The following is a 26,936-nucleotide window of genomic DNA, read 5'->3' as shown; positions in this document are numbered from 1 at the left end:
CAGTCACAAATTTTTAGACCGAAAGGATTTGAAGTTTTGCCACGTCGTCATTTAGACTCATTACTGATTACCGTTTTCCCCTTGAGCCTGGCTCTCCCTGCGGTCTGTGTGGAAGGCTGCTATCGGTCGTTGGTAACCTGTGGTAGCACAGTCGTGTCGTTGTTGTAGCTCCAGTCTACCTGCTTGTCTTCGGGCACTTGATGCTGCATTCAGTGAATGGGAATGGGATGAGCAGGTGATGGGCTTGTGCACAGGATGTGTAAACTGGAAGAGAACACTTCTTGTTTCTTCCTCCCTTCTGCAGCTACCTCTTTTCAGATGTTTTGGGGATGAATAATTGCCCTCTTTTCCAGATATACCTCAGGAGAAGTGAGGTTGTGGGACACTCGCACCTGGGACTACACAGCCCCCATCCTGGAACCAGTGCACGGTCCTGGTGATGCTGGACCTCAGCCACATGTCTCCTTTGTGAGGATAAACAGCTCTCTGGCTGTAGCAGCTTACGAGGACGGTAAGTAACCACAACTCTCCTCCCTATTGAAAAAAAAAAGGCTTTACAAAAATGAAGCAGCTGTGCTCAGCTTTTTGTGTGTCTGTAATCCCATGTATACACACACACGCACACACTTGCTTTTATGTGAGAAAGTTGGCCAATAACCCTAAATGCATTAGGAGGCATTGGAACATAGCACCCATTAAAACTGATGTTTAATTCCTACTGGAACTGCTGCATAAAGCTTGAGTGCCAGGCTGTAGTCCAGCCAAACTATCTTAAGCAAATAACTTGTTTTGCTATAAAAATATTAAATATTCTTCCACCAGCCTTCTCCTCTGTCCAAAACTCCCTTGGGGTGCTGTGAGGCTTTGTTATGGGAATACTGGTAAACTGGCATGTCTGATTAATCTGCATCCTCTCTTGTTCTTGGCATAGTGTATGGATGCACATTTCCCTAACTGAAGTCTTGGTTTGCAGTGGTGGGTTATTATATACTTTGATATGGAGAAACAAAAACTGTGACCTAATACTTAATGCAACCGTAATAAAATCCTGGTTATGTGCATTGTTTTAAATACACTTAGATGTTTCTATAATGGGCAGCAAGAGCCAGAGACCAACCGTATATCCACTGGACATGGGAACAGCGATTTAAAAAGCCAGGCTTGGACAGTGCTAATCAATTGGGACCCTAGTCCAAGTTGTTCGGGCAGAAGTCCACTCCTGTCATCTTTCTTTAAAATGTATGATTTGACACTTAAAACTTTTCCTCGAGTTTGAGTAGAGAGTTTTTAGTTTTTAAAGTAGGGAGCTTTGTACACATACTATCTTTGATCTTGGCATATCTGTATGAGAAAACAAACCAAAGATGGGTAATGAAAACCAAATCTCTGATCTATATATTTTACTTTAGAGGTAAATTAAATGCTTCATATGTGAAAACAACTGGTTTAGGATGATCAACATCCTTAGCTGTTGGATCATGCTAGAACAGCTTTCTGTGGCTAAAAACTGTTAATAGGCAACGTTTTCTGACAACAGGAAGTCTGGTGTTACAGAATACTCAATATTATTTACTTGAGTCATAGGAAATTATAACACAGCGATAGTTTTAAGTGTTGGCTTTTTGTCCAGTGTGCCAAACAATAACTAGCAGAGGGTCTTTTGTTTGTTTTCTAGTCTCCCACTGACTAATAATTTGTGTAGGGTTTTTTTCTGTCATATTCCTTGTTGTCAGTCCTGTGTGCGCTGTGACTAAACTAGTTTGCATAAAGCTCGGTGTCTTCTATTCTTTTGGGTAGAAAATTTAATGGGCTCTGTGATATGGCAGTTACTCTGATTTTGAGGAGCCTGGTCAGAATAGATTAGTTTCTGTGTAAACACAGAATTATAAAGGCTGATTTTGGAAATGTTTGCTAACTGGAATCTGAAAGTGTGTATTTACTGTTTGGTAGAGAGAATAATTTCAAACTTGGGGAGGACGACTTTGAAGATAATGTGTTTGATTGTTCTTTGTTGTACTTTTCCAGTTTCCTTTTCTCTTTGTTTGTAAGTTTGACTAACACAGAGAAACCATCTGCTAGTGTTGGAGGTGGTGCTGTCAGGCAAAGAGTCTAGACTTCTCTGTCGAATCCCTGGCTAGCAGACTCGTTCCGATAACATCAGTTTCTCCCAGTTCAACAGAGCTCACGCAGCGATGTCCTTGGCATCCGATCACAGGGAAGAACTAATAGGCAGATTCTGCTCGCACTGTGCCTGCCTTGCAGCGCTGGTTTGCTGGTTCGGTAGTAGCAAACGCTTCCCAAGGCTTATGAAATACAGGAAGGAGGAAGATTTGTCTTACTGGGATGCCTGCATCCAAAGTGAATTGTAACTCCATGGTGGCACTAAAGAAAAATTGAATTGTGACTTCTGGTGAATGCTTCCGACGGCGTCGGCCTCTGAGAAACAAGCTGCAAGGAGAGGTAAATGAGAGAAAAATGTGTGGGGAGAAAATGAAGTTCCCTCCGCCCATGCCAGTGCTCAGTGGGGGCACTGTATGTACACCTGGGGCAACGGGACTTGGCAACTTGATCCACAGTTGTGATTTTTGAATTCCGACCCACTGGCCTCATATTTCTTCTGCCTTGTTTCCCATTGTCAGCACTGGCAGTCCTCCAGTTTGATTTTACCACTAATTGTGTTGCACGTTACCGAACTGAAATGAATCAAATCAAAATGCTTTTCCTGGAGCATTAGATAAAGCAGGCGAGGGTTCTGGGTAATGAGCAGATGCTGCTAATGCAGGGACAGTGGAGGCCTTGCCAGGACTCCATCTGCTCCATGCTTGCCTGACTTTGGCTGTGAGCCACAGCTTTTGGGAAACAGCAGTCTACTTTAGCCGTCACCCTCCCCCCCTGCGCTCCGGAGTCTCATAGTTTGACTTGAAAACAAAGTGCTGCGACAAGAAAACATACTTTTTTCTTAAAATGCTGTGCTCCATACTGGTGAGGGCATAGTGGGGAGATGTCACGCTGCCTCTGTTCACGGTAATGTTTGAGACCTGTTGGGAGGAGTTTGTGGTACTTCGCAAGTTGCAGAGTAGCAAGTTGGAGCAAAGGAAGGTGGTTTCTGCAGGGATCAGAAGTGCTCTTGCTTGTTGGCAGGCTCCAGGAAGGGAATGTTGGCAGCACTCCTTTCTTGGACTGGGCATCTGCTGTCTTGTCCGTTCCGATGCCCTCAAAGATGCTCGCGGGTGTTGTCCCTTCCGCAGCCTCCTTGCAAAGGCAGAAACGGCGTAGTGTGTATGGAGTCTTCCCCTGAGTGCCAGGACAGGCTGTAAGGCAGCAGGAGCGGGGAAACAGGCAGGCTGGAGTAAAGGGAAAAATTTGTGAAGAAAATGGTTGTAGCAGGTGGGAGTGTGTTTGTTCCCATCAGATCCGCACAGGTGACTGGATGCAAAACTCTTGCTTTGGATAAATGGCATGTGATTTCACATCGTGGGCAGGGAACTTTCTTGAGCCCCAGGTTGAAAATGAAATGCAGACTTTCTCATCTGTGCCTTTTCTGAGAGACTCCACAGGGACGGTGTCATTTGGAGATCTCTGTAAGGAGGGGGGTGGACATAAAGCCTGACAAGATTTGATGGAACTGAGGTGGTAATGGTAATGACCGAGGTCTGGTCTTGTGCAGCTCAGTACGGTAAGTGGATTGTTGTACCTGCTGAAAGGCGAGAAACAGGATCACAGTGAAAATAAAATACAAGATTTTAATTAGTAAACACCAAGTGTCTACCAGGGTCAAGTTGGCTGCGTGCAGGTGGTCCCTCCGGCTAGAAATGCACTGGGGAGGAACTCAAAATTCAAGGTAAGAAGCTGTGAGACTCGAGGCTGGTGCTTATTTCCACCTTTGTATTTCATCTGCTGTTCATACTTCGTAGAAGTATGGGGTTATCTGAAAATTATAAGGAAGTAAATGAATGGCCCCAGCTTGGAGAAAAAAATATACATGTAAGAAGTGTTTTCAAAAGGTGAAGAAGGGTTTTATTTTGTTTACGTCAAGATAGGAAGTGGTAGGACTGACCCACGAACAGGAAAAAGTCACGTACACGATGTGCATTGAGTAACTTCTGGCCTTCCCTCACAACTGTGTTCAGAAGCTGAAGTGAAGCCATGAGCGTGCCCAGGTTCCCTGCTCCAGCATATACAAAATTCTGTCTTTGCTCCTTTTGCAGATAACGCACACGTAGGTTGCTCTTCATCTTTTCTGAGGCTGACAGCAACCGCTAACCGTGTCGGCTTAACGTGGAGAGCTGACGTAATGGGTCATTAGGATCTGAGCGCAGGATCTTGTGCACCAAACCAGCCCTCCCTGCCCGTAGCCCCGGGGTTTGCAGTTAGGTCGCCCGCGCGGGCAGCTGTCCTCAGCTGGGCTAGCCCTTCCGTACCCAGAATGCTGTATCACGCGGGGGAACGCAGCCAGGGTAATGCTTGCAAATGGGATCTACCTTTTCTTTGTCTCCGTGTTTATTCTGCCTTTCCCTGTTACAGGATTGGAGTATGTTATAGGAAAAGAGAGAGCTTTTTTTTTTTCTTTGTGGCAAAAGTGTTACTTGGGGCATCAGTGAGAAGCCTGTGTGAAAACAGGTATAAAAACCAGCTGCTTTTGCAGGATGTCTTTCGTACTTCCAGCTGCAAAGAGGGGGATAGACTAGAGACAGGCACTATTAATGTTCCTGGAGAACAGCTTCCAGCCGTCCCCCTTCGATACAGCAGGAGACGTGCAAGACTGGCCGATGCTTACTAGATGGGAGTGCAGTCAGGATCCGCAGTGCACCGTGTAAGGCACAACAGTGCCACGTGTTGTATCCAAATACCTTACGATCTGGAGCGAATTGCAGTACATGGACCTTTCATCAGGCCACGTTGCCACAGTATATCGTAACAGCAGAAGTACAAACCTGCATTCTTTGCACAGTCTGGGCTGAAGTGATAAACGACGACTGGTACGGTGATTGTAATGTCAAGTGTCAAGCAGTTATACCATCTTCATCAGCTTCTTGCGCTTCACTCGTTTCCTTGAGCCAAGATCGAATATAAGCAAGCTGTAAAGCCTAAAAAAGTTTGAGGAGTTATTGTTAGAGTTCAATTGGAACAATCACAATTGTGCTGAAGATTCTAGCATGCTGTGAAAGTATTGCTTACAACTTTGATTTAATGGCTTTCTAACACTTTTCAGATTACAGTATTCAAAAAAAAAAAAAAAAAGATGCTGTATGCTTGCAACCTCAGCTTCACCTTAGCAAAGATACTGCTTTGGAAATGAAGTACTGGTCCCTGCTGGAGGCAGGAAGATAGAGTATGTAAAGTAGTGATCTCATCTGCACTGGTAAATCTTACGCCTAATTTTTTTTATGTTGCCACACTAATAACTTTAACTGTAATGGTGGCTCCTTTTTTGCTCTTACACAAACATGATTGACCGTTGCGAAGGCTTGCACGCTAATAAATATGCTGTTTCTGCAGTGAAATACAGAATATTCTGAGTAGCAGTTTCAGACCTAGTGGGAGCTTTACCTATTCATAAATACAGTGGACTGTTTGCTTTTTCTGTGCAAAATTTGATGGTGTTTTCTTGCTGTCATGCATGAATGACAACAGTGTATTTCCGCAGAAGGTCCTTGCACGCAGTGATTGAAGCTTCTGACCAGTAGCAAGTCCCAGACAATGGAGGATGTATGTGCAGAATAATAATCTCTTTTGGAGGAGGGGAGAAGCAGAGGATGGGCAAGCAATCCTTTTGCTAGCAAATAGTTGTTCATCCTAATGAAAGAAAATAGTATCTCTTTTGCTCTTTGTGTTCCTTTTCAACTCTCCTTTTTACTACTCTTTATTGTGATCCTTCATGAAACAGATGTTAACTTGTGACCTTACAAATCACTTGGGGTTTTTGATATTACCAGAGATGTTTTCACACCATATTGTTCATGAGGTGTCGTACATACTCTTATTTGCCTGATAAAATTTTTAGATGTTTGGACAGATTTTCATAAAATCTGGTATTAAAAAAAAAAAGTACCTGTCTGATCCGATTGTACTATTGCATGACTCATTCTTGCTGTCCTCTCTTTTTGTGATGTTTGAGATGCAATAATAATAATAATGATGATGGCACTGTTGCCCACATTTAGAGAGCAGAACTCTGAATTCTGGTTTTGCCAGTTTACCTGCATGGTCAGAAGAGGGTTCTTAGACTTGAATGCTTTTTTATGTTTTGCAGAACTCTCATGCGTTGTTAAACTCTATTAAAAACAGTGCAGTGCTCATCACAGAGATGTGTAAACAAAAGACTTGGCTGAAAGCAAATCAGTTTCCTTTTTCCCCGTCTTTAATTGGAATAAATGTTTTGCAGAAGTTGTTGAAAATCCTGCTGCCCGGAGGAGCTTGGCAGCAATATTCATCGTCTGATGAAAAGGGCCAGTTCTGACATCCGTGTTCTGCTCTCACTACACTCTTGTACCACTGATGTTTGCTTGTGTAAATCGGCTGTCCTGGAGATGGGGCTTCACCCATTCCCTTTGTTTCAGCTTGGAGCTGAGGACTCGCTGCGGAGGCTCGGAAGCGGCGCTGCGAAGCCTTCGCGTGGGGCTGTTCAGGCTGCAGAGGGAGTTGTAGCCTGGGCTGGCCATTTGTATTAGTTAACTTGCTTTGAGCGTAAATGCGAGCTAGCATTCTGTTTTTCAAAACCAGTTCAGCGGTTATTTACCTTTCAAGCAATTAACATAATTACCATTATGCTAAGAAGTAATTTTGGGAAGTTCTGCTCTGAGCCCTTATGACTCCATCGGGACAGTTTTAGTCAGGACTTATCTTTTTGATGGAAGCCTAATTGCAGTTTTGGCTTTGTGTAAACAAACAGAGGCAGCTAATTGTTTAGGCAAATAGCAGATTAATTTAAATATGCATCCCTAATAAAACAAAAATGGTCCCCATTATGGTACTCATTCCCATGGCGAGGAATATAAATATTCAGTGGGAGTGCCATTAGACAGGGATCTTAAGGATTATCTGCATTATTTCACATGGGTAGCACTTTCCAGATACCAAATAATCTTTACAAAAGCAAACATAAATCAATTTAAACTCATTTAGATACCATTTCACTATGTGCAGTTTCATTACCACACTCTTGCTTCACCTCCTCAGGGACATGGGAGGAGTGTTTGCAGGCTGGCATTGGTGCCCGTCCACAGCTGTCTGTCAGAGCTTTTATGTCTCCTCCTGAAGGAATGGCTCCCATTAATCATTTCATCATTAATGGCCATGCTCAAGTAGAAGGAAGGCTTCTCCAGCCCTGTCTGTCGCATCCGAAGATTGCTTCTCCGTTAATTCAGTGCAGAGGTGGCCCAGAAGTCTCCAATTCCGTCTGGGCCTGCTGCTCCGTATCACGCTCCTGATTGCTTCAGGTTGCTCTTATGCAGATTATTGCCTTACTGTACGGGCTTTTAAACCGAGTATGGGTGATCTGGGCCGGGAAGGATGCGATCCCCAGTGTCTCGTCTTTTGGCGTGCACTCCTGGGTTCTTTGGGTTCTGTATTTAGCTTTCTGAAAGCATCAAACTCTGGCATCTTCTGGTTTTCCAGAGCATCGGGAGGAGCTTTGCTGCTGGTTGTAAACTGTTAAGGATAGCATTGGAATCCCTGGCCTGATGGCTGTGTGCACAGCTTCAGATTCTTGACTTTAAAACTTTCCTGTGCGCAGCAGTGACTTAAATTTGATGGTGGGTTCTTCCTCCCTGTTTTCAGTGATAACTGAGGGTGAATATACAGTAGAATTAAAACTTAGGTGTTTATGTCTTCTTTTCTCCAAATATGGAGAACTGAAGGAATTCAAGCAGTCTTCCCCAAGGTAGATGACAATGTTATCTAAAAGTAAAAAAATCAGGTGTTGCTTTGAGAGCCACGAGCTTCTGGTGCCAGAGGCCATAATTTTGGCAAGTCCTCTGAACCTGTTCTGCGGTGCTAGGTATGCCCTGAGGTTGTGGTTTCCTGCCCTGTGGTCTCTTTTCTGTACGTTAACCTTCTCCCTTACAATGCTTATAAGCTTACATCTTTAAACGATGTGCTCAAGTTTTAAGTTCTGAGGTGAAGCTTAGTGTTTGTTCTTTTTCGTGTGCAGGAACCATCAGTGTGTGGAGCCTGATGTTCGGGCGGGAGCCGATCCATCGTTACCAGCACAATCAGAGGATCCAGGCTTTAGCTCTCGGTTCAGAGAGTGCGACGGTAGCGACGGCATCTGGTTTCGAGGTCAAAGTCGAAAGCCCTAATGACAGAGGATTCTGGCAAACTACCGAAACGTTTGAAATCCAGAAATTGGTGAGTCTCCAGGCTACTCAGCTTCAGTCCAGGAGCTCCGCTAATTATTTTTGACATGGTTAAGAGGGATCTTATAAAGATCTTACAAGAGTGTGGCCTGAACTAGGTACCAGCGCTATCAGCTAGGGGCGGATTCTGAAGCAGGTCAGCGGCCGAGCCTTTCGTCGCTGAGGAGCAAGGGTGAAAAGCTGGCGTAAGCTACGAGTGCAAAGGAACAGGAGTCCATATGGTGCAGGAGGTTGGCTGGTTTTAATTGTTTTCTTGTCAACATCAAACTAAGTTGGCTCATTTTGTAAATCAGTTTTCTCGCATAGAATTGGAGCCTAAAACTCAAGGTCTCGTTCCAGATCAACACTATCTGATTAATTCTGAGGCAGGATATTGCAGACGAGCTAATAGTGTCACTTGTGAAGCTGTAACTAGTTGTGCTGCTTCTTTAGGTTGCACCTTCTGTCACTGAAGTTTTGAGACTATTTTAATTAAAACTCAAAAGCTGTCCCGTGCTTTATTATGTCTCAGAGTATCGACGTCGTTTTGGAAGGGGGCGGAAGTGCGTAGGAATAAATTGAGTCTTGCAGCTCTGCTCCTATTGCAAAAGGCTACTGCCCAGCTGATGGGTACAGAGTTGTGATTTAAACCACTCCTGATCAGTCCCCTCTTTCAAAGCAAAGTCAGGCTTACAATACTTAATAGTTTGGGGATTTTCTTTAAGGGGTTTCCAATAAAAATGTTAAAAGATCTAGTCCATTGTAGTTGGGTCCATTTTACTCTTGCATCCTGCGTGCTGTGAAATGGCACTTTGCCACACGTGAAAGACACACTCAGGACACCACCCACTCTTTGGAGGCCGGGTTAGAATTCAGCTATGTTGTTGAGGAGTTTAAACCCTTCCCATGGTGAGACTTTGAACCATGTACTGAAATGGGAAGAGCAATGTCATTCTGGTCTTGTGACAGAAGATGGGGGAGCTGATACTTGGGCTGTCCTAGAGCCATGTGCTGATTTGTCTGTTAATTTGGGGGATGTATACGTGATTCCAGGGTAAGCATCAACTATTCCATGTTAGTTGCATGAATGTGGAGCACTGTATTGACCTTCTAGCCACAGTATTTGCTTTGTGTGCTTTAACCTGGCTTTCTGTCCTTCATCTGAAGGAGTCCATTAAGTCTTGCCCCTTTCTTCGTTGTCATATTTTGGTGTGTTCTGTTGTAATGTGTTCTGATCAGTGTTTTAAATGGGCTCATTTTAAAGACTGTGAGCTAGATTTCACCTTAGGCACTAAAGTTGCAAATTTCAGCAGTACAATTGATACTTGGTCTTTGAAATTAATCCATAATTGGGATGAGTCAAGATAGTCAATAACCCCATGTCAGTAGTTTGTTCAGTTTATCCTCTGGCAGTATGATCTAAAAGAATTTTTGGCTGTAATAAAAATTAAAAGTCTGCTCTTTGTAGGTCAACTTCCTTAATCTGGTTCCAGATGTTGCGGGGAGTCCAGTGACAGTAGCAGCTGCAGAAGACATTGTCTATCTCCTGAAAGCAGAAGATCCTGGCAAAATCCTCCATTCTGTCTACGGTCAGCCTGTCACATGTCTTGACGTGTCTGCTCGTGAAGCAGCCTTTGGGGTCAAAACCTTTGGCTGGTTATTGAACGAGCCCAACCAGGTATTTACTTTTTTTTGGTAAGATTTTTATGCCTTCGTAGTTAACAAAGGAGTTCGTGCTACTGACCATTTCATTCTTTGCTGCTCAGCTTTTGACAGTAGAGGGAAGACATTCTTTTAATGTCAAAATCTGGTGCTTCTGTTCGTTTTCTTCCAGTGGGCTGCAGTAAGGGATTAGCTTTCAGCTAACTGGGTTCCCTGTAAATGCTCTGCATTCTCTGCCCTTCATTGAGTCCCAGCTCATTCAGCTGTATGCTGTCAGTGGTCCTCTAGAGAGCTCATCTCAAAAAACCTAAAAACCCTGATAAATAGCTCCACCCCAAAAAGCCCAAAAGTCTGATGGGGCCCCTGAGCAGCCTGTCAAGCCCTGTATATGCAAATGTGCAGTCTTGGGAGGATGTTTCTTTCTTTTGTGCACTTGAGTGTTTGAACTGTGTTACTTCCACTTGGGTGAGAATGGTGTGACTGTTGTGTTAAAGGAAGCTAAATGATGATCAGGGGTTTGAAGCCCGCTGTGACAGTCTGCTCCTTCCGTCAGCACACCTTAGCAGTGCAGGTTAGATCAAACCCAGATTGGGTTTGTAACCCTGCTGCAGACTCGTGGCTGAGGTGTGCAGCTATTCTCAAACTTTTCTGCTATTCTCAAACTTTTCTGCTTGCAGGAGCAGCTATTTTGGGCTTGCGGACCCAAATAGGTAGCAGAAATAAATGTATTTTGGGGGGCTCAGCATCCTACCTGAGATCCCAGGTAGCTGCTGGCAGCAGCCCACTCCAGGACACAGGGGCCAGGCTGTGGAAAGATCTCTTTCCAGGTGCCTTGGAAGGAGTTTCTGTCCCTTTCCTTCATCTTGCCAAACTTTCCCCTTCCCTAATTTAATTCCTTTTTTTTTTTTTTGTGGCTGTACTTCAGGCATGTGGTGGGCTATCAGCAAAGTGCTTCGGGCGGGCGGAGAAGGAAGCAGGAGGCGAGGAACCGGAGGACTGTGGTCTGTAGTGTACAAATGCAGCGTTTTCTTTGGCAAATGCCTAGAACAGGAAAGCTTTATTTAGGACTCTCTCTGTGCTAGGAATAAATGTGTCCAGCTGCATCTAATTTCCCCTTAAAATTCCCATTCACTAGGGAAATGCCGAGGCCACCATAAATACCTCTAGGGTTGAGAGATGCTGCGAGGCCGTGCTGTCTTTATTAATTCCTTTGCTCTCCTAATCCAATCCTTCTCCCTACAGACGTGGGAGGTTAGAAGGTAAAATTGCCTCATTCAGGGGCATTGCATCGGTGATCACCTTTGTGCCTCGTAAAGGGATCGAGAAATCCACTTAGGCCCCCGAGCGTCGCTCGGTGAAGCCGGGCGTACTCCCGCGCTCCGTTCTGGAGTATTTGGCGTTCGATGGCAGGTTGCATTAAGCCGTGCATCAGCGCGCATCCTAATGAGGGAGAGGGGGCTGCCGTCGTCCAGACGGCTGGGTGTGTTTGACAAGGATGCTTGCTTGGCATCGCCGCACCAGCTGACATCACGCCGGAAATTAATTACTAATGTCTATTATGATAATGACTCGCCTCGCGCAGACGTGAAGGGACTTCGCGTTGGCTGATTACGCTGGTCACAAGTTGACAATCTGTCCTGGGGAGAGCTTTCGCTCTCGGAAACGTAGCGGTGAAGAATTCCAGCCCGGTTTGCTGCTGGTGCTGGTGCTGTAGTGGGAAAGATGTGTTTCTTCTCACTTTGGGGTTTTCTTTGTTGTTCCTGAGGGACGGGGGTTTTTTTTCTTTGGTGTAAGCTCACAGTCCTAATGCTACTGCCTAGTAACCTGAAAATATAGGTAGGGAAAACATCTTTTTCTCCTCTCTCTTTTCTAATCACTGTCTAATTTTAACCAAATTTGACAGCTGAGTAGAGATCTGAGGCATAGATTTTGTAGGAACTTTTATGTTGGAGAGGAGAAAAACATCAAATCAGTGGCATAGACTTGCCTACTGTTAGATGACAGACATCCGTGCAGGGGAGAGGGAAGAATGAAAATGCTTCATCTGTAAGAAGTTAAACTTTCACTTTACTAAGCAGCAGACAATCAAGCAGGATGCTGTTTCTTGCAAGTTTGTCGGTTTAGTGCTCCTGGAGCTCTTCATTTTATGTTAAGCTCAGAGAAATTAATTCAGTAAAGGTTACTTCAGCTGTATTAACTCAAAATGGAATGTACTGTTTTCCTTAAATTTCAAATCCTTGAAATACCAAGATCTGTGTTTCCATCTAGGCTCATATATGGCTAATAATACAGGCCAGCTAATGAACCCCAGGGAAAACCCTAACCCTGGCTTTCCCTTTCAACCGGAAGTGGCATCCAGTGGCCATGCCTTGAAGGGCGCTGTCTAGCAAGTAACATACTACCCCGTGTCATGCCGTTCGGAGGCCTGTGCTCCCAACGCTGCTGCAACTGCAGCACAAAGTCTTGGCATTCACATGTTTGAACTCTGGGGCTGGGCACTGTGTAGAATTAAAATTAAATCCCCAGATGTAAACTGGAGCCAGCTTTGGTCCTCTTCCTGTCAGGATATAAACCTCTTGAGCAGGTAGCACTAACTGTCAGAATTAACAGCATCTGATTTCTGATGCATTAATCTCACTGACTCTAAGAACTGACTGAAGCTTTTCTTGTAGTTGGTACATGTGTAAGCCTCCCTGAAGAGACCATCTGCTGTCAAGTAAGTCTGATCTCCTGTAGTTTCAGGTGAGCGCTCTCCTGCTTGTGGATTACTTCATAGGAATTTATAGGTGCCTTATTATCTTGAGTGGGGGGACAGGGAATCAAACCAACTTTCTCCTGTATTTTAAAACGTAGCTGAAATTTTTTAACACATTCAACAATTCTTGGTGATGGAAGATAATCAATATGGGAATATTTGGGGTTTTTTTTCCATTGAAGAAACTTCCTAGAGCGTGCAAGAGAATTTAATTTCTAACTCTTGGGGCGTACGTACATTGTGAGTCTGCGCTGTTCTGAGTCTGTCTCTGTGTTCGCTTGCTTTGCGCACAGACCTGAACAGCACAGGTAGATGGGGAAGAGAAGAGTGAAGGGAGAGCAGTCATGGTTTTAGAACCTCCAGCACAGAAACAGAAGGCTAGGTTGGGATCAGATGCCTTGGGAGTTGTTCGTTACGCTGTTGCTCCTTCGTCTGTTGTGAGCTGGTGATCAGCCCGCGCTTGATGAATGACGTTCAGCATTACCTGTCTCTCCTCATCAGCGCTTGAAATACTGCCGAGTTTTGCTCCTGTATTTAATGTTTCCACAGAGTTCTTCAACTGCTTGCTAATGGGAGTGAATCCAGGAGAATTAACCACTTGAAATGGATGTTACAAGATAATAATAACTGAACAAAAATTAAACCGCAAATTTTAAAGTAATCCTTTAAATTGAATTTCATACTCTGCAGTCTCCTTGGATGATGTTTTTAGGTCACAGCTGTTTTATATAAGCAGTTACATATTTCTTGGACCTTATTCTAAGCCAAATCCTCCTTTTTGTCGACTGGTAAGCTTGCATTGTCTCTTCTCATGTCGTAATGTCACCAGTTCTCATGGAGTTCCAAAGACTTCAGGTTTTTTATCTTGATTTTCCTATTTAAAAAATACACTTTTCAGTTTCGTTGACCACTGTGGCCCTTGTAAATAGCCCAGTTTTCAATAAATTGATCTTTCCCAACTCTTTGTTTTCATGCCCATAGAAGGGCAGGTCTTATTGGTGACTGAATTGGAATGTATGGGTCTTGCCCCAGCAGTTCTCTTTGGGGAGCTGTGGGGCTGTAGAGTGTTACCAGATCTCTGAAGGTGAAGGGTGTTTTAAATACTTTTTAAATTTTTTTTTATGAACTCTTTGGTACCGTGTAGGAGACACAGAACTCAGATTTCTGAGGATGTGAACCATGTAACTTACTGTACGTCAGGCACTGCAAGAAACAGGGTCCAGGAGACAGAACAGAAATTTTCCTTGCCAGAATTTTGCAGGGTATATTGATTAACCCCCCTCTTGCTGAACGGTAACGATTGTCCATATTGTTTTTCCTGTGTTTGTAAACGACCAAAAATAATTTTGCAAGTGTTTAAAAAAAAAAAAAATTCCTTTTGTATTGCTTAATGTTACTGGCATTCTGCTTTTTACCCCTATTTGTACATTTATGCAAATACCTCAAACTGGCACAGCTGCTCAAATCTTGAACATAGAGCTGCTAGGATGTACCTCGAGTAGTCAAGATGATAATCTGTGAAACCAAGCAGACTCATTCAGTTCTTAAGAATTACCTTGGTTTCCTTTTCCCTCCCCTATCCGTAGGTTAGGGGAAATATGCTCTGGGCTGGGGCTTGGTTTGTATTGAGTGGGTAAACCTAATATCCTTTCATGTCTGGGTACCCACACTCTTCGTGGGTTTCCAGCCCCAGGTCGGACGAGGCTGGGGACCTCGTTCCAGGCCCTAGCAGACATCTGGCCACATCGTGCGCCTGTCGAGGCTGGCAGAGCCCCGGCCGCTGGCAGCCGGGGCGCGGGCAGTGTCCAGTGCTGGAACAGCAAGGGTTGCAGGTGCGTTGGCAGAACCGCGTCGCCGAAGCTCGCACAATGCTTGGCTCTACTTCTTGCTACCAGCTTGGAGTCTTACTTGTTAACTCCAGTCAGATGAAAACCTAACAGGAAAAACCCAACTGCGCTCGCCTTAACCTTCATCTGTAACTTGACGGCAGGTGCAGATATTTGGAGGACCGGGTAGCGTGTCGCCTGCCTTTTTTTGCTGCTGGATTTGCTGCAAGCTGTTTAGACTCTGTTGTTTTTGCAGTCCTCTGTGTGGGTCTTTAAGCGTTGCTTGAGGCTGCTCGGGGCGGCTCAGCGCATGCGAAATGAGGGTTCTCGTTTGCCAGTGTAAAGTCACCTTTAGGATGGCATGAAGGTCAATTTTCCACATGCTCGGAGAAACGGTTGTGTTACCAGCTTTACACAATGACTTATATCTGGCAAGAACTTGCAAAATAGTCTCTCTGGCTGATTGTCAAAAATTACATCATATTGGAGTAAACTGCTTTTAAATCAAACATCCATTATTCATGTATATTAACTGCTTTTTTTATTTTTTTATTTTTTTTTACTGGCTGTTTTGTGTATGATTTACTCTTTTTCTTTCTCTTTGATTGTCTGTCTGTCTCCCTCAGCTGCTCCTTTTAAATCTTAGCTCATCTTTAAATTTATGGAGCCAGAACACTTATCTCTGTGTACAAGTATCAATATGCTGACCTTGCATTTGTTAACAGTCAGGTTTTGTTGTTGTTGTTGCAGTGCGTGTGCCATACTTACAGTAGGCTGTTCAATACATTTGCGCTGGGAAACGGTGCCCCTGAGGCTTGTAAACTTTGAAAATATTCTTTCTCCACAGCCCTGTAGAAATAAAATTCAAACTTGCAGCAGTGTGTACCATATGTTGTGCTTAATTTGATGACTTCTGCCGCAAAACGCGTATGAACCAGCCTTATCGTAGATACCCCCTGAACTGGGTGGGTTTGACCTGAGTGAAAACCACATCCCTTTTTATTCATGGTGAACTTGACGTTTCACAACCCTTTCTTTTGTTGGCAATATTTGTGTGTATTCAGGCAATGTTGGTATTTTTTCTAGTTGGCAGAGGAATGGGCAGAAGGAAAGGGGGAGAAACATAATCTGAAAATAAATGCACGTTCTGTTCTCAATCTTGCTGCTTGTTCCTCTGCCTCTTTGAGCAACTCAGGGTTTTTTATTTTGATCCTCTGTCTCTAAAAATGACAGTTGGAAACCTCTATCCTAGACAGTTCTCTGTGAGAAAGTGGTTTTTTAATGTATCTTGTGTGTTACTCGGTAAGGAAAAGGATGTTGGTTTTGAGTGTGGTTTTGCAGTATACTTTTTGCTAATATTTATGATACTCTGTTCAGTCTAAATTAGAACTAGATATGCTGTATATACAGAGCACTTTGCCCAGTTCTGAGAGACAGCTCCGTCTTTCCTAGCCGTGCGATGCGCTAAGTTTTGACAAGAAGCAGCAAGGCGTTTGCAGCAGGAAAGTAGCTGTTTCTCAAAGCAGTTGTGCGCTGGCTGTCGGCCAGGACAGTGGGTTGAACACCCCGGCTCTTGTTGAAAGTACCACAGGCTCTTTGATAACAAGTGCTTGGGGATTTGTTGTTTCAGTGTTCCATCCAAAAAAGACATCTCCAGCAACAGAGGATCCCAAAACACCTGCTGGGGTATTGGACATGTATGGAAGGGTTCCATCAACAGCATTTCCTTCAATTCCTTGGGTTTTCTTGGAAGTTTCTCAACCAGAGTACAACGACCACGCTTGACCTCACTTAGCTGCAAGATGTAACAAAGCTCACAGCTTAGCTAGTCTGGCTAGAGAGACTTTAATGCTTTGTGAATTAATTTTGTCTTCTTTCTTGAGTTCTTGGACAGCATTTAAAGAGTTCCCCATGCCTGCTGCTCTCCAGTTCCGCAAAGTACAGGAACTTGCCCTTTCTTCCCCTGCCTGGCCTCACCAATTCGCCAGCTTCTCGGCGCATCCATCCCAGCACAGTGGCCACAGGTTGAGACTTGCCCAACTCAGTAAAGAGGGAAATTAGTCTAATGCACTGCCTTAACAAAAGAGAGAGTATGAGCATGAATAATTAATACCACTAGTCTGTGGCAATCGGGTAAAATGAAGTCCCATTTGCTCAGCCTTATTAAAAGGGGGGGGGAGGGAGGGAGATGGTAAAGGTCGTTAAGGGACTTGTAACATGGAAAGAATCGCCTCCGAGATGGATAATGTGTTTTCTAATCTCTGTGGTCTTTAACTAAACATAATGGTAAAGGTACTCTGGCTATTTCTGGCCTGTTGAATTATTAAGCATTCTGGGAGATTGCTTGGCTCTCATCCAGAGACTTGAACTTTTTCATCTGAACAATGTTAATAGGTAACACTTTTTATTTTGCACGTTAGATCCTGATATATCTGCACAGACTATTTAATGCTTTTCCTCCCGTGTGTTCCTGAAGTCCCATGGGGGCAAAGGGGTGCTCGTTAGTGGCTTCTCCCAGGGTACTTCATTTCACACCCAAATGCGCTTGGTTCACTTACCTTCAGTTTGGTACCTATTAGGTCACTGGTCTTGGGTGTCCATTATAGGATTATAAATATCTTTAAAAGGGTAATCCCTTTGCAGTGTGCATTATAGGATTATAAACCTCCTAAAGATCTTATGCTTTATCTGCCCTTTAACATACAGGCCCTTATTTCAAGTCCCTATTGACCAGGTGTTTTCATTCTTTTTCCTTGGCCTTTGTAGAGAAAATCCTTGTTGCTTTGGGATATTATAGCAGAGCTCATCAGAAATGTTCTAGCAACTTCAAAATTGCCATCAGTAGGCTTTTAAAAACCCTGTCTTCAAGAAATTACCGTTCAGACTTAAAAAAGCTTTCTGAGTTCTTTTTGTTTCTTTACCTATGGGTTTGTCAGGATAAGGTTTTGAAATTCATTTGCAGACCGTAAAATTGCTGCAGGCAGAAGTTGAATGTAAAGATAGGCAAAAGCTGGATACTGCACATCGCAAAGAGAACCTTTCTTCCAGTGATAGGACTAATTGGCTAGAAACACCATGTGCATTATAAAATTAAGAAAAAAACACAACCCAGCAATCTTTAGAAGAATGGAGACTGACGTGAGAAGGGATTGGAAGGGGTAGGAGAAGTTAAGACAAAAGCTTTTTTTTCCAGTCTTGTGGATCTGAATTCTTATTTTTTTACATTTTCTCTTTCTTACATGCAAACACTTTAAATCGGTGGCCATCTACAAGTTATGTGAGGAGAAATAAATAATGTTTTGGCTGGTGCTGCCTACATGTGAGGGTTGCCATGGGTCTGAATGTGAGACTGCAAGCAGGAGACACTGATGTTTCCTGCTGTAGAAAACAGGGGAATCTATGGGGAAGCTACGGAAATGCTACGGGGAAGCAATTTTCCTTTTTAGTCTTTCGTGGCCATAACTGAATTTTCAAGTATGTATCATATGTTTATAGGATAGATGGGAGCTATGGTCATTTAGATAAATTAATAGTTTATGGATGTTCACTTTAAGTATTAGCCCCAGGGGGCTGCTGAGAAAGCAGCATGTGGCCCTCTCCTCTCCAGAGTTTTAACGTACAGCTGGGAAGGGCTGGTTCCACGGCTCGACTGGGAACTGGAATACGTTGCTGTTGACCTGATCGTTTATTGTTCATAAGTTGCATTCAGCAGTTTATTGACTTTGTCTTTTGTTCAGCACTTTCCAAGGAGAAATTTGGTTGCCAGGCACAGATATTAATTTCCTTTGCACTGAAAACTGTGTGAAGTAAGTTTGCCAGAATGTCATTATCTCTGGGTTTGGTTAGGGAGCTGTTGGAGGCTGTGTTGCAAGTGAGAACAGGCTGTAAATTGGTCTTTACCTCCAAGACTAACATTTTCATGAAGTTTGTAGCAACTTTTTTGAAAATACGGGAGTTTAAATTCATTTTTTAGCAACTGTCCGAAGTCTTCCTGCAAAGGTAGAGTCCTCCTTGCTTTACAGAGATTGGGTAAAGTTGCTTTGGTTTTTTGGGGTCTTACGGATGAAAAATTGCATGTTAAAAACTGGTATTTGAGGCAAATAGCATCACAAAAATGAGGCTGGGGAAAGGGAACCAGTTGGGAGATTGGAAATATTATAAGGCACTGAGGAAGTTGGGTATGAATGCGTTCATTCCGATGGGGAGCTGATAGTGTGTCTGAAGAGAACCATGCCTGCTCTTTAGCTGGGAGAAACGGCAGGTGGAGAATCCCTGCCTGCCTTTGCAGCGTTCCTAGAGGTTGTTAAAGCCTCACCTAGGTTGCCTAGAGCCATCCATCCCAAAATGATCCCCTCCTCCTCTCTTAATTTGACCTTTCAGACGTTTACTGAAACACACGGACAGGATGCGAACGGCCCGGCAGCACCACGATCGCCACTCTGGTAGATGTTGGCATAATACTGACAGATCGTGTAATATTTATTGAGCTGCCTGCGGATATAATCAGAAAAGTGGAAGTTAAGACTACTGATGTCACGCTGACACAGCCGTGCTGGTGTTGCCATGGAAGCCCTAAGGTTTTTCTGTTGTAACTATCGTTACTCTTCTCATGGTCATAGTTTTCCTTTAAATTGAAGGAGCATCACCATGAAGTTTAATGTTTATGAAGTTACGTAAGGCCAGGTACTGTGCTGAGCTCCACTGGGCTTTGACCAGTACGTTTTTCTGTTTCTAAAAATACTTGTTCTCCTAAATTGAAAGGCCCAAATAGCTGAATCTCCTCTGGCCCCCCAGGAAAGACAGTGGACGTGACTAAACTGCTTGCCGCGCACCGGAGAGGAGGGTGAACAGACGGGAAACAGCTCGTACATCGCTTCAAGTCTCTGGTCAAATCATCTTGGATGTTGCTTAAAATCAAGAGTTGTTTTTCTTCCTTTCCCATCTGAACTGCCACTTCAGATGTAGTATTTCTCGTGATCTGTTTGTGCCGCGTGCTCTGTACAAAAGCTATCAGCAGGGCCTGTCAGCGCTGAGTCAGTGCTCAGTTCTGCTCTTCATGTTTGCTCTTCGATGGAATCTTGCACAGTCCATCTGTCTAAACCTCCTAAATGCTGCTTCTGTTTACTTTTGCTGCTCTTTCAGATATTGATGAAGAAACTATTTGCTTTTCCATGAAAGCCTTAAAAATCTGACCTGGGGAAAATATGGCTTGCTTTGCCTGCCTGAGGGCTATACGTGTCTGATAGGTTGGCAAGAGCCTTGCAGCCCTGCTCCTTGATGGATTCCACTATGTAACTTGGGTTTCCTCGTTTCTGAGGGTGTTGTTGCCCTACTTAATAGGGATGGAGCTGTATCTTGGTTAGGTATTAGCACAATGAGAAGCGAGCCCTGCGGACCATCCCCGATGGTAGTAACGCTGCTCTGCTTTCTGCTGCAGCGAAATGGAGTTGTTGTGCTCATGCTACATTCAGCCGGTGTTTGTTCTCTTTCTGCCAGATTCTTCTTTACAACCTGGAGACAAGCCAGTGTCTGAAGAAGATGGGCAACTCGATAGGTGACTTCACATGTGTCAACCTCCAGAACAGTCCTCCAAACATGCTTGTTACCGGCAATAAAGACGGAAGGTAGGTACTACCAGGAGCTGTAACCCGTCTCAAATTAGCTTACTTCCTGTCCTGCTGGCCTACATCTGGACCTGCTAGAATTTGTTTCTCCTCTAATGTTTCAAATGCAGCCTGCATGAACTTCAGGAACAAAATATTAGGTAATAGTTGGATGTGGCTGCCAGTTTGCTTTGTTTCAGAGAGCTCCATGGGAAGACTTTCTTTTTAAGCCATTTGGTGGACGCAGTTGGTGCATGCAGCCCAGCGAGACCACTTGGAATATCTTCCACTTCCCCCCCACCACCCGCAAAATTAGTTTGGCATTTAAAAGCTCACTTTCTGATATTAAAAAAATAACCTAAGGGATGAATCATGTAGGATGAGATGGGTCCGTCTGCCAAATGATGTCAAGAGTGTATTTCAGAACACTGTGGTGTCCCTCAGGTGACAAAAAAAAGAGACTTTCATATGAACAGATTCCAGCTTCTATTTAGCTGATTAGCAGCTTTCTCTTTAACTCCTTGGCTTGGGGAGTAGGATTTTCCCAGCACAATATCTGGTGCCAGGAATGGACGCGCTGGGAACAGTCAGTGCGAAAGGATTAAAGTGCTTAAAAAGACCCTTTGAGTCCAATTTTTAGATTTTCTTTTTTTGGCTAGTTATTTGTGGGGTCTGATCCAGTGCACCAAAGGAGATGTGGGATGGCGAGGAGCCAGTCTCTAATGGCTCCCCGTTCCTTCCCTCCTCCTTTCTGCACTGGGCACCAGGCTGCAGGTGGTGGTCTGGTGTGGTGGTGGGCATCAGATTGTAAGGCGGATACTTCCCGTTGCCAAATCCCAGACCTCTGTCCCGCCAGTGCAGCAGCTTGCAAAAATGATTATTTTGTCAAACAGCTTTTTTTCCTTCTCAGTGAATAGGCAGTGCAAGCAAACCTCGTACTTCCTCAGCAAAGAGGATAAAGCAAATATCTGAAGTTTGACACAAGTAATTGAATCCTTGGGAGTTTTTTTCCTTTAAAAGCAGATCATTGATTTTCTGAAGCGCCCCAGTAAAACTACCTCCAACTTTGATCTCTTGCACAATGATGGGAGAACAGGTAGAATTGATATCCCTTAAGTGAGACTGAAATGTACTTCTTTCACGGTAGAGTAAATGTCTGCGCCCTTTCCCCTCCAGAGAGATTTTCACCTCAAGCATTGACTGACTTCAGGAGTTGGCCATCCTTAAAATAGCAAGAAGTTAGGAATGAATAGTTCAGCAATCCATTCGGTATCCAAGGGACAAGACCACGTGTATCTTGGAGGTCAATTCCTAGTCGGGTGCTGCGTGAAGAGTATTAATGGAGGGGCGGGGGCAGCATCCCTGGGTGGGATGTGGCTTCAACTTCCATAGCCCAGTTAAGGAGCGAGTGTGCTCCATAGGGACCTTGCTGTGGGAGTTCAAACTGCTGGTGGCCAGTGAGGAGATGTGTTACTGGGATTAAATACACAATTGTACTAGTATATGCTGTTCTTCTACTCAAAGATGGGGGGGGGGCGGGGGACGACCCGGACACGACTGGTTACAAGGGCCTGTAGTGACAGGACAAGGGGTAACGGGTTTAAATTGAAAACAGGGAGGTTTAGATTGGATATCAGGAAGAAATTCTTCCCGTAGAGGGTGGGGAGGCACTGGGACAGGTTGCCCAGAGAAGCTGTGGATGCCCCATCCCTGGAAGTGTCCAAGGCCAGGCTGGATGAGGCTTGGAGCAACCTGGTCTATGGAAGGTGGTCACGCCCATGGCAGGGAGCTTGGAACTTGGATGGGCTTTATAGAATCATAGAATCATAGAAAATCATTTATGGTCCCTTCCAACCCAAACTATTCTGTGATTCTATGATGCCATGATTTTGAGAAGTAGCAGACTCCTCTGTTGAAGTGACATGTTTTTGGTGGGGCCTATAAAATCTCTTTCCATGAAGAATGCTCCTGAAGCATTGCCGAAGTGTTTGATTACTTAGCGGTGCTTCACACTGGCAAGAGATCAGTAACGGGGAGCGTGTGCTGATGCACTGCACAGCAGCCACCTTTTTCTTGGTGGAACCTGAGGTGGCAAAGAGCATTGGGAAAGCAAACATACGGCAAGCCCGGTGTATACCACTGCTGGAAAGTGTGGATCAAAACTGGTAAGCCATGCTCTCCTCAAGGCAAGCGAGCTCGCTTTCAAGACAGTCTTAACAGGAGAGTCAAAGCTTGGTCAGGGCAACCCCTTCCTTACAGCTCCCTTGAACTCGGATGTGTCTGACGTGCTCCCGCTGAGCCCAGCTGCCGAGGCAGGCGACGGGGGCCATGCCAGCTCTGCGTTAGAGCAGACATTGGATGTGCAAAATGCTTTTCCTGTTTAGATGGGCTTAAAAAAACCCATCTCTAGTGCGCCTCTGATTCTTCCCAGGGTGTGCCAGAATGGACACCTGCCTGAAACCTGGGCCCTTGCTAATGAAATAACCAGGACACGATCGGATCTTTGTTTCCAACTGTGCTTACCAAACAGAAGAAGCTTTGATTGCTGTGCAGAACACATGCAACAAGACAGGGAGAGCGCTGGCTATGAACGCTTCCAAAATACCCCGTCCTTACCCAAAGCATAGCTCTGATACGTAGCCAGAGCTGCTCTCTGCTGGAGCTGGAGAACGCAAGAAGGCCTTTTCGCCATCCGCAGCGGCGCTGGTGGGGTTTTCCTAAGGGTGACTGTGGAGCCACACAAAGCGTGCTCCTCGCTCTGTTCCAGCGCGTTTGTCTGCGTGTCAGATGGATGTTGCTCTGCTGGAGTTTTGGACGGTTCTGTTGTCTTTTATTTCAGTTGCTGAACTGTGTTATTTGTAAAATCGTATGATGCGATCTCCGTTTGAGAAAGGAAAAGGAAAGACTTGCAACACCATTAGGATCGTAGCAGGGGTATGGAATAAAGTACAGTTAATGTGTTGGAACAAGTGTGCTTTGGCCTTTTCTGGAATTAATGTGTACCTGATGGTTTCATTCATGATAGCCATCAGCAGGGAGGAACTTTCTCTGGCTTCTTTTCAAATCTGAGATCAGTATTTCCCCTTTACTTCTGTTTTTACTCGCTGCATTATTTTTTTTTAAATTCACTTTTGTACTTTGATTTATCTCTTAATCTTGATATACAGGGATCAAAACCATACTCCTTTGTGATATGCGCTGGATTTAAAACTTAACACCATCAGTTTTAATGTTTCTCTTCAAAATGCCTTGTCTGAGTAATCAATAGTTTCTGAAAAACATGTACCTAAAAGCTGCCTGTGCTCAGCAGCTGTGTTTTTCAAATCAGAAGAGACCCTGATTGCTGGGTGCTCGTGGATAGCTTTGTTTCAGTATTGGTGATTAACTCAGGCATATAAACTGTAATTCCCTTGACTTGTCTTTTGAATTGCCACAGATTTAGTCTCTTTCTAAATCTTCGTAATAACAGTCCTTTCCTTCATCCTCGTTTTTCCATTACCCCTTTGCCATAGTGGACGTGGGTTAGGTACCAAGGGGATGTGTTAGTGGCATGCCCAAACCGCGGTGCTTGATGCCTCACGGCATTGATAACCTTTTGGGAGGCACCAGAGAGGAGCTTTCTCCAAATTTCTCCTGCATTCTGTATTGCCTAGGACTCATAAAGAGACAGAGAGGTCCTGTGTGGTGGGAGGAGTCTGCCTCAAAAAATCCTGGATAATAGAAGTCAGAGTGACAATCCATTGGTGAAAAATGTCAGCCACGTTGGATTGCTGGCCTGTGGTGGCTGTGGGACTAATGCTGTCCTGGAGGCGTTTTCATAACCCCACAGTACTTGTGCTCCCGGAACCCACAGCCTGCAGGTCCACAGCGGTTTGATCTGTTCCTCCCCCGCTTTCCTTCAGGGTCAGGGTGTTCGACCTCCGCAGAAGCGAATCGCTGTGCTCCCTCTATGCCCACCAGTTAGGAGTGTCTGCGGTCCAGATGGACGACTGGAAGATCGTCAGTGGAGGAGATGAGGGCCTGGTCTGTGTGTGGGACCAGCGGATGGGCAACAAACTCTGGGAAATGCATGCCAGGTAATTTGGTCGGCCTGGGGTCCTGTTGCAAGGGTGGGTGTTTATTGGATCTGGCTGACAGGAGGAATGTGGGAATGGGATGATCCAGGACCAGAATGATAACATGCCCACGTCTAAGGCTTCTGAGAGTTCTGTTTAGTGTTCATGTGATTTGGGAACAGATTGCCTCCCCACCTGGAGTCTTCTGTCTGTGTGCATGTGCCCTTTAGCTGTGGTAGGCTCTTTACTCATTAGTTACAAAGAGTGTGCCGGTTGGCTTAAGGGAGATTGGAAATTGTTTCTCCTGGATTTCCACAAAGTTAGTTAATATTTTCTCCCTGCCCCATCCCCAGCTTCATTGAACCTTGGTTTTAAAATGCTGGACTCCTGGCTGCTGTCTTCAGAGTGACTGGTTCTGGCTGTCTCCATCCACTCTGTCCTTACACAATACCTGTGTTTGTCCACCCGCTTCATGCATTCCCTTAGTGGTAATGAGCAAAGCCAGGCTGCTATTTAAACTCACTTAAATACTAAAACACCAGTCTGGACTGAAAGCACTACAAGTGCAGTACTGAAGGCACAAGCAGAGGTCAGTATTCTGGAGTGGACAGAAGATTCTCGCTACAGCCAAATGGTGTTTTCCTGATGAAGGCCCAATTCCCAGGGAGCTAGCTTTGTCTGAATGAAGGCCTCAAGGATTCAGCCCCTTGTAAGTCTGAGTGATAGCCCTAATAAAATGAACAGATAAATCCTGATCTTTTTTTTAATGCATCTTCCCCAAAGAGGAGCCGAAGGAGGTATTTGCAGTCAGAGAAGTTCAAGTTGGAGTTGTCATTGATTAATAGTGGGCATCTCCTTCTCTTTTGACCCTGTGAATTACAAAGCCCGTTGTGATGCAGCTGGTGCATTAAGGACAATATTGCATTGATTGTCTCCCGGAGCAGCACTCCTGAGTGTGCCAAGAAGGAGGGCAGGCAGTGCCGATCCGAGCTTTGGGGCCGTACTAAAGGTGAAACGGTTACATTAAACATCTAAAATGCTGTTTAACCATTAGAAAGGCCTTCATAGACAAGAAGGTGTGCGTGGTGTTATCCATGCCTACAGCCTGGTGTCATGAATGGCAAGCAAGGGCAGAAGCTGAGGGAGATGACAGGAGGCACACTGGGGGCGTGGAGATGAGCCATGTTAATGCGAGAAGTTACTCCTACTTGAACAGTAAATGCAGTTATAGTGGTTCAGGGTTGGCTTATTCTCCAGTGAGAGGAAAAGGAACAGAGACTTAGTTTGTGCCATACAGTGCATTTCTAAATCAGCCATAGCTCAGTGCCTGGGCATCCTGGGTGTCCACATCCTTCATTTTGGGAAGCATCCTGCTCTTCCCAGGAGTGTGCTGCTGCAGTCCTTGAAGCAGGCAGCCGGATCCCTTGCAGCCAGTGTGCTGCCAAGTTTCTGAAGTATTTTCAGCCTCCACGTGTGTTCTGGTAACAGCCCACTAGATGGGGATGAAAGCTGTGTTTGCCTGCTCCAGATGGGAGAAGAGCAGAGGTGCAGGCTCCCAGCCTCTGGCCATAGAGAGGGCGCGGAGTTAAATGAATTCGTGTTTAATCCAGAGCGATTCCTTCATTGCACTTGGACTTAGGTGCATGTGGCATCTCACCGAGGGCTGTGGTTATTTTTCAGACATCCAGTCCGTCACGTGTGGTTTAATTCTCATAGCCTCATCACTGCAAACATCCCTGATGAGAAAACTCCCCGAGGCGCCAGCATCATGGACGATGACCTTACCGCGCACCGCAGGTGAGTACACCTGCTCCGAAGGGTAGCACTTTTGGCACTGCGAAGATCTGCCGTATTATAGATTTAAAAACGACAAACGGAGCACCTGAGTCACGATCCAGAGCAGTAATAGAGGAAGTATAGCAATTAAAAAATAAGAAAGCTTAAAGATAAGAAGTCACGATCCAGAGCAGTAATAGAGTAGGTGTAGCAATTAAAAAATAAAATAAGAAAGCTTAAAGATAAGGTTTTCAAAACTATTGATGAATTGGCTTTTTATTTTCTTCTGAGCACAAAAAAATGCATTTGTTTTTCAGCAGGGGAGTGTAAAGGCCACTGAAGCCAGGCAGGGAATGCAGCCCTGTCCTTGCTCTAAATATTAATAATGATATCTCCTCCTAAAGGAAAACTACTGGTATTTAAACTCCAGGTTTTGGTATTTGCATCTCAGATGGCTGCTAGCGTGTCTAATTGAACCATCAAACACAATGTACTTATCTTCCCCCTTCCTGAAGGGATCAGGAATGTTTCAGCAGATGACAGTCGTGTCTCTGCAGTGAGTGATTCACCGTTCGTTTCCAGGGCTTGGGGGGGGGCCCTGGAGGGAGGCAGGAGGGAGTTTCCTGTTAAAACTGCACAGACAGCCATGCAGGAGGGATGGGGGTTGATGTTCAGCTTCTGAAGCATGGAATCTTCATCCTTTATGGCAGTCTCTAACTTTCTGCCTTTCCCCTGCTGAAGGACGTAATTAAGGTTAAATGGTGTGTCCTGGTTGTGTCTTGTACAGGTATCGAGGTATCATTTATGCCTACGAGTTCTCCGTGGACCAGTTGGCCGTGGAATTTTTTTTTCGCTCTTCCTACGATGAAGTGACTGGTTACAACTACAACATTGGCCTTGCAGTTCCCTATGACAACCTTTAG

At 44.7% G+C, this 26,936-nt stretch overlaps 1 protein-coding gene across 1 annotated transcript; it reads left to right on the top strand.

Annotated features, from left to right (window-relative positions):
* Positions 1-353: 353 nt before the first annotated feature.
* FBXW8 (F-box and WD repeat domain containing 8) lies at positions 354-26,936 on the top strand (the record flags this gene model as incomplete). The annotated part of the gene is made up of 7 exons (XM_010158080.1): positions 354-511; positions 8,153-8,349; positions 9,805-10,014; positions 20,076-20,203; positions 24,085-24,258; positions 25,918-26,034; positions 26,801-26,936. Coding segments are annotated over 7 exons (1,120 nt in total), but the record flags the coding sequence as incomplete, so codon positions are not given.

The sequence above is a fragment of the Eurypyga helias genome, unplaced genomic scaffold (genome assembly GCF_000690775.1).
Source record: "Eurypyga helias isolate BGI_N326 unplaced genomic scaffold, ASM69077v1 scaffold25958, whole genome shotgun sequence".
NCBI lineage: Eukaryota > Metazoa > Chordata > Aves > Eurypygiformes > Eurypygidae > Eurypyga > Eurypyga helias.
The sequence above is the reverse complement of the archived record's forward strand: the minus strand, read 5'-3'. Positions and strand labels throughout refer to the sequence as shown.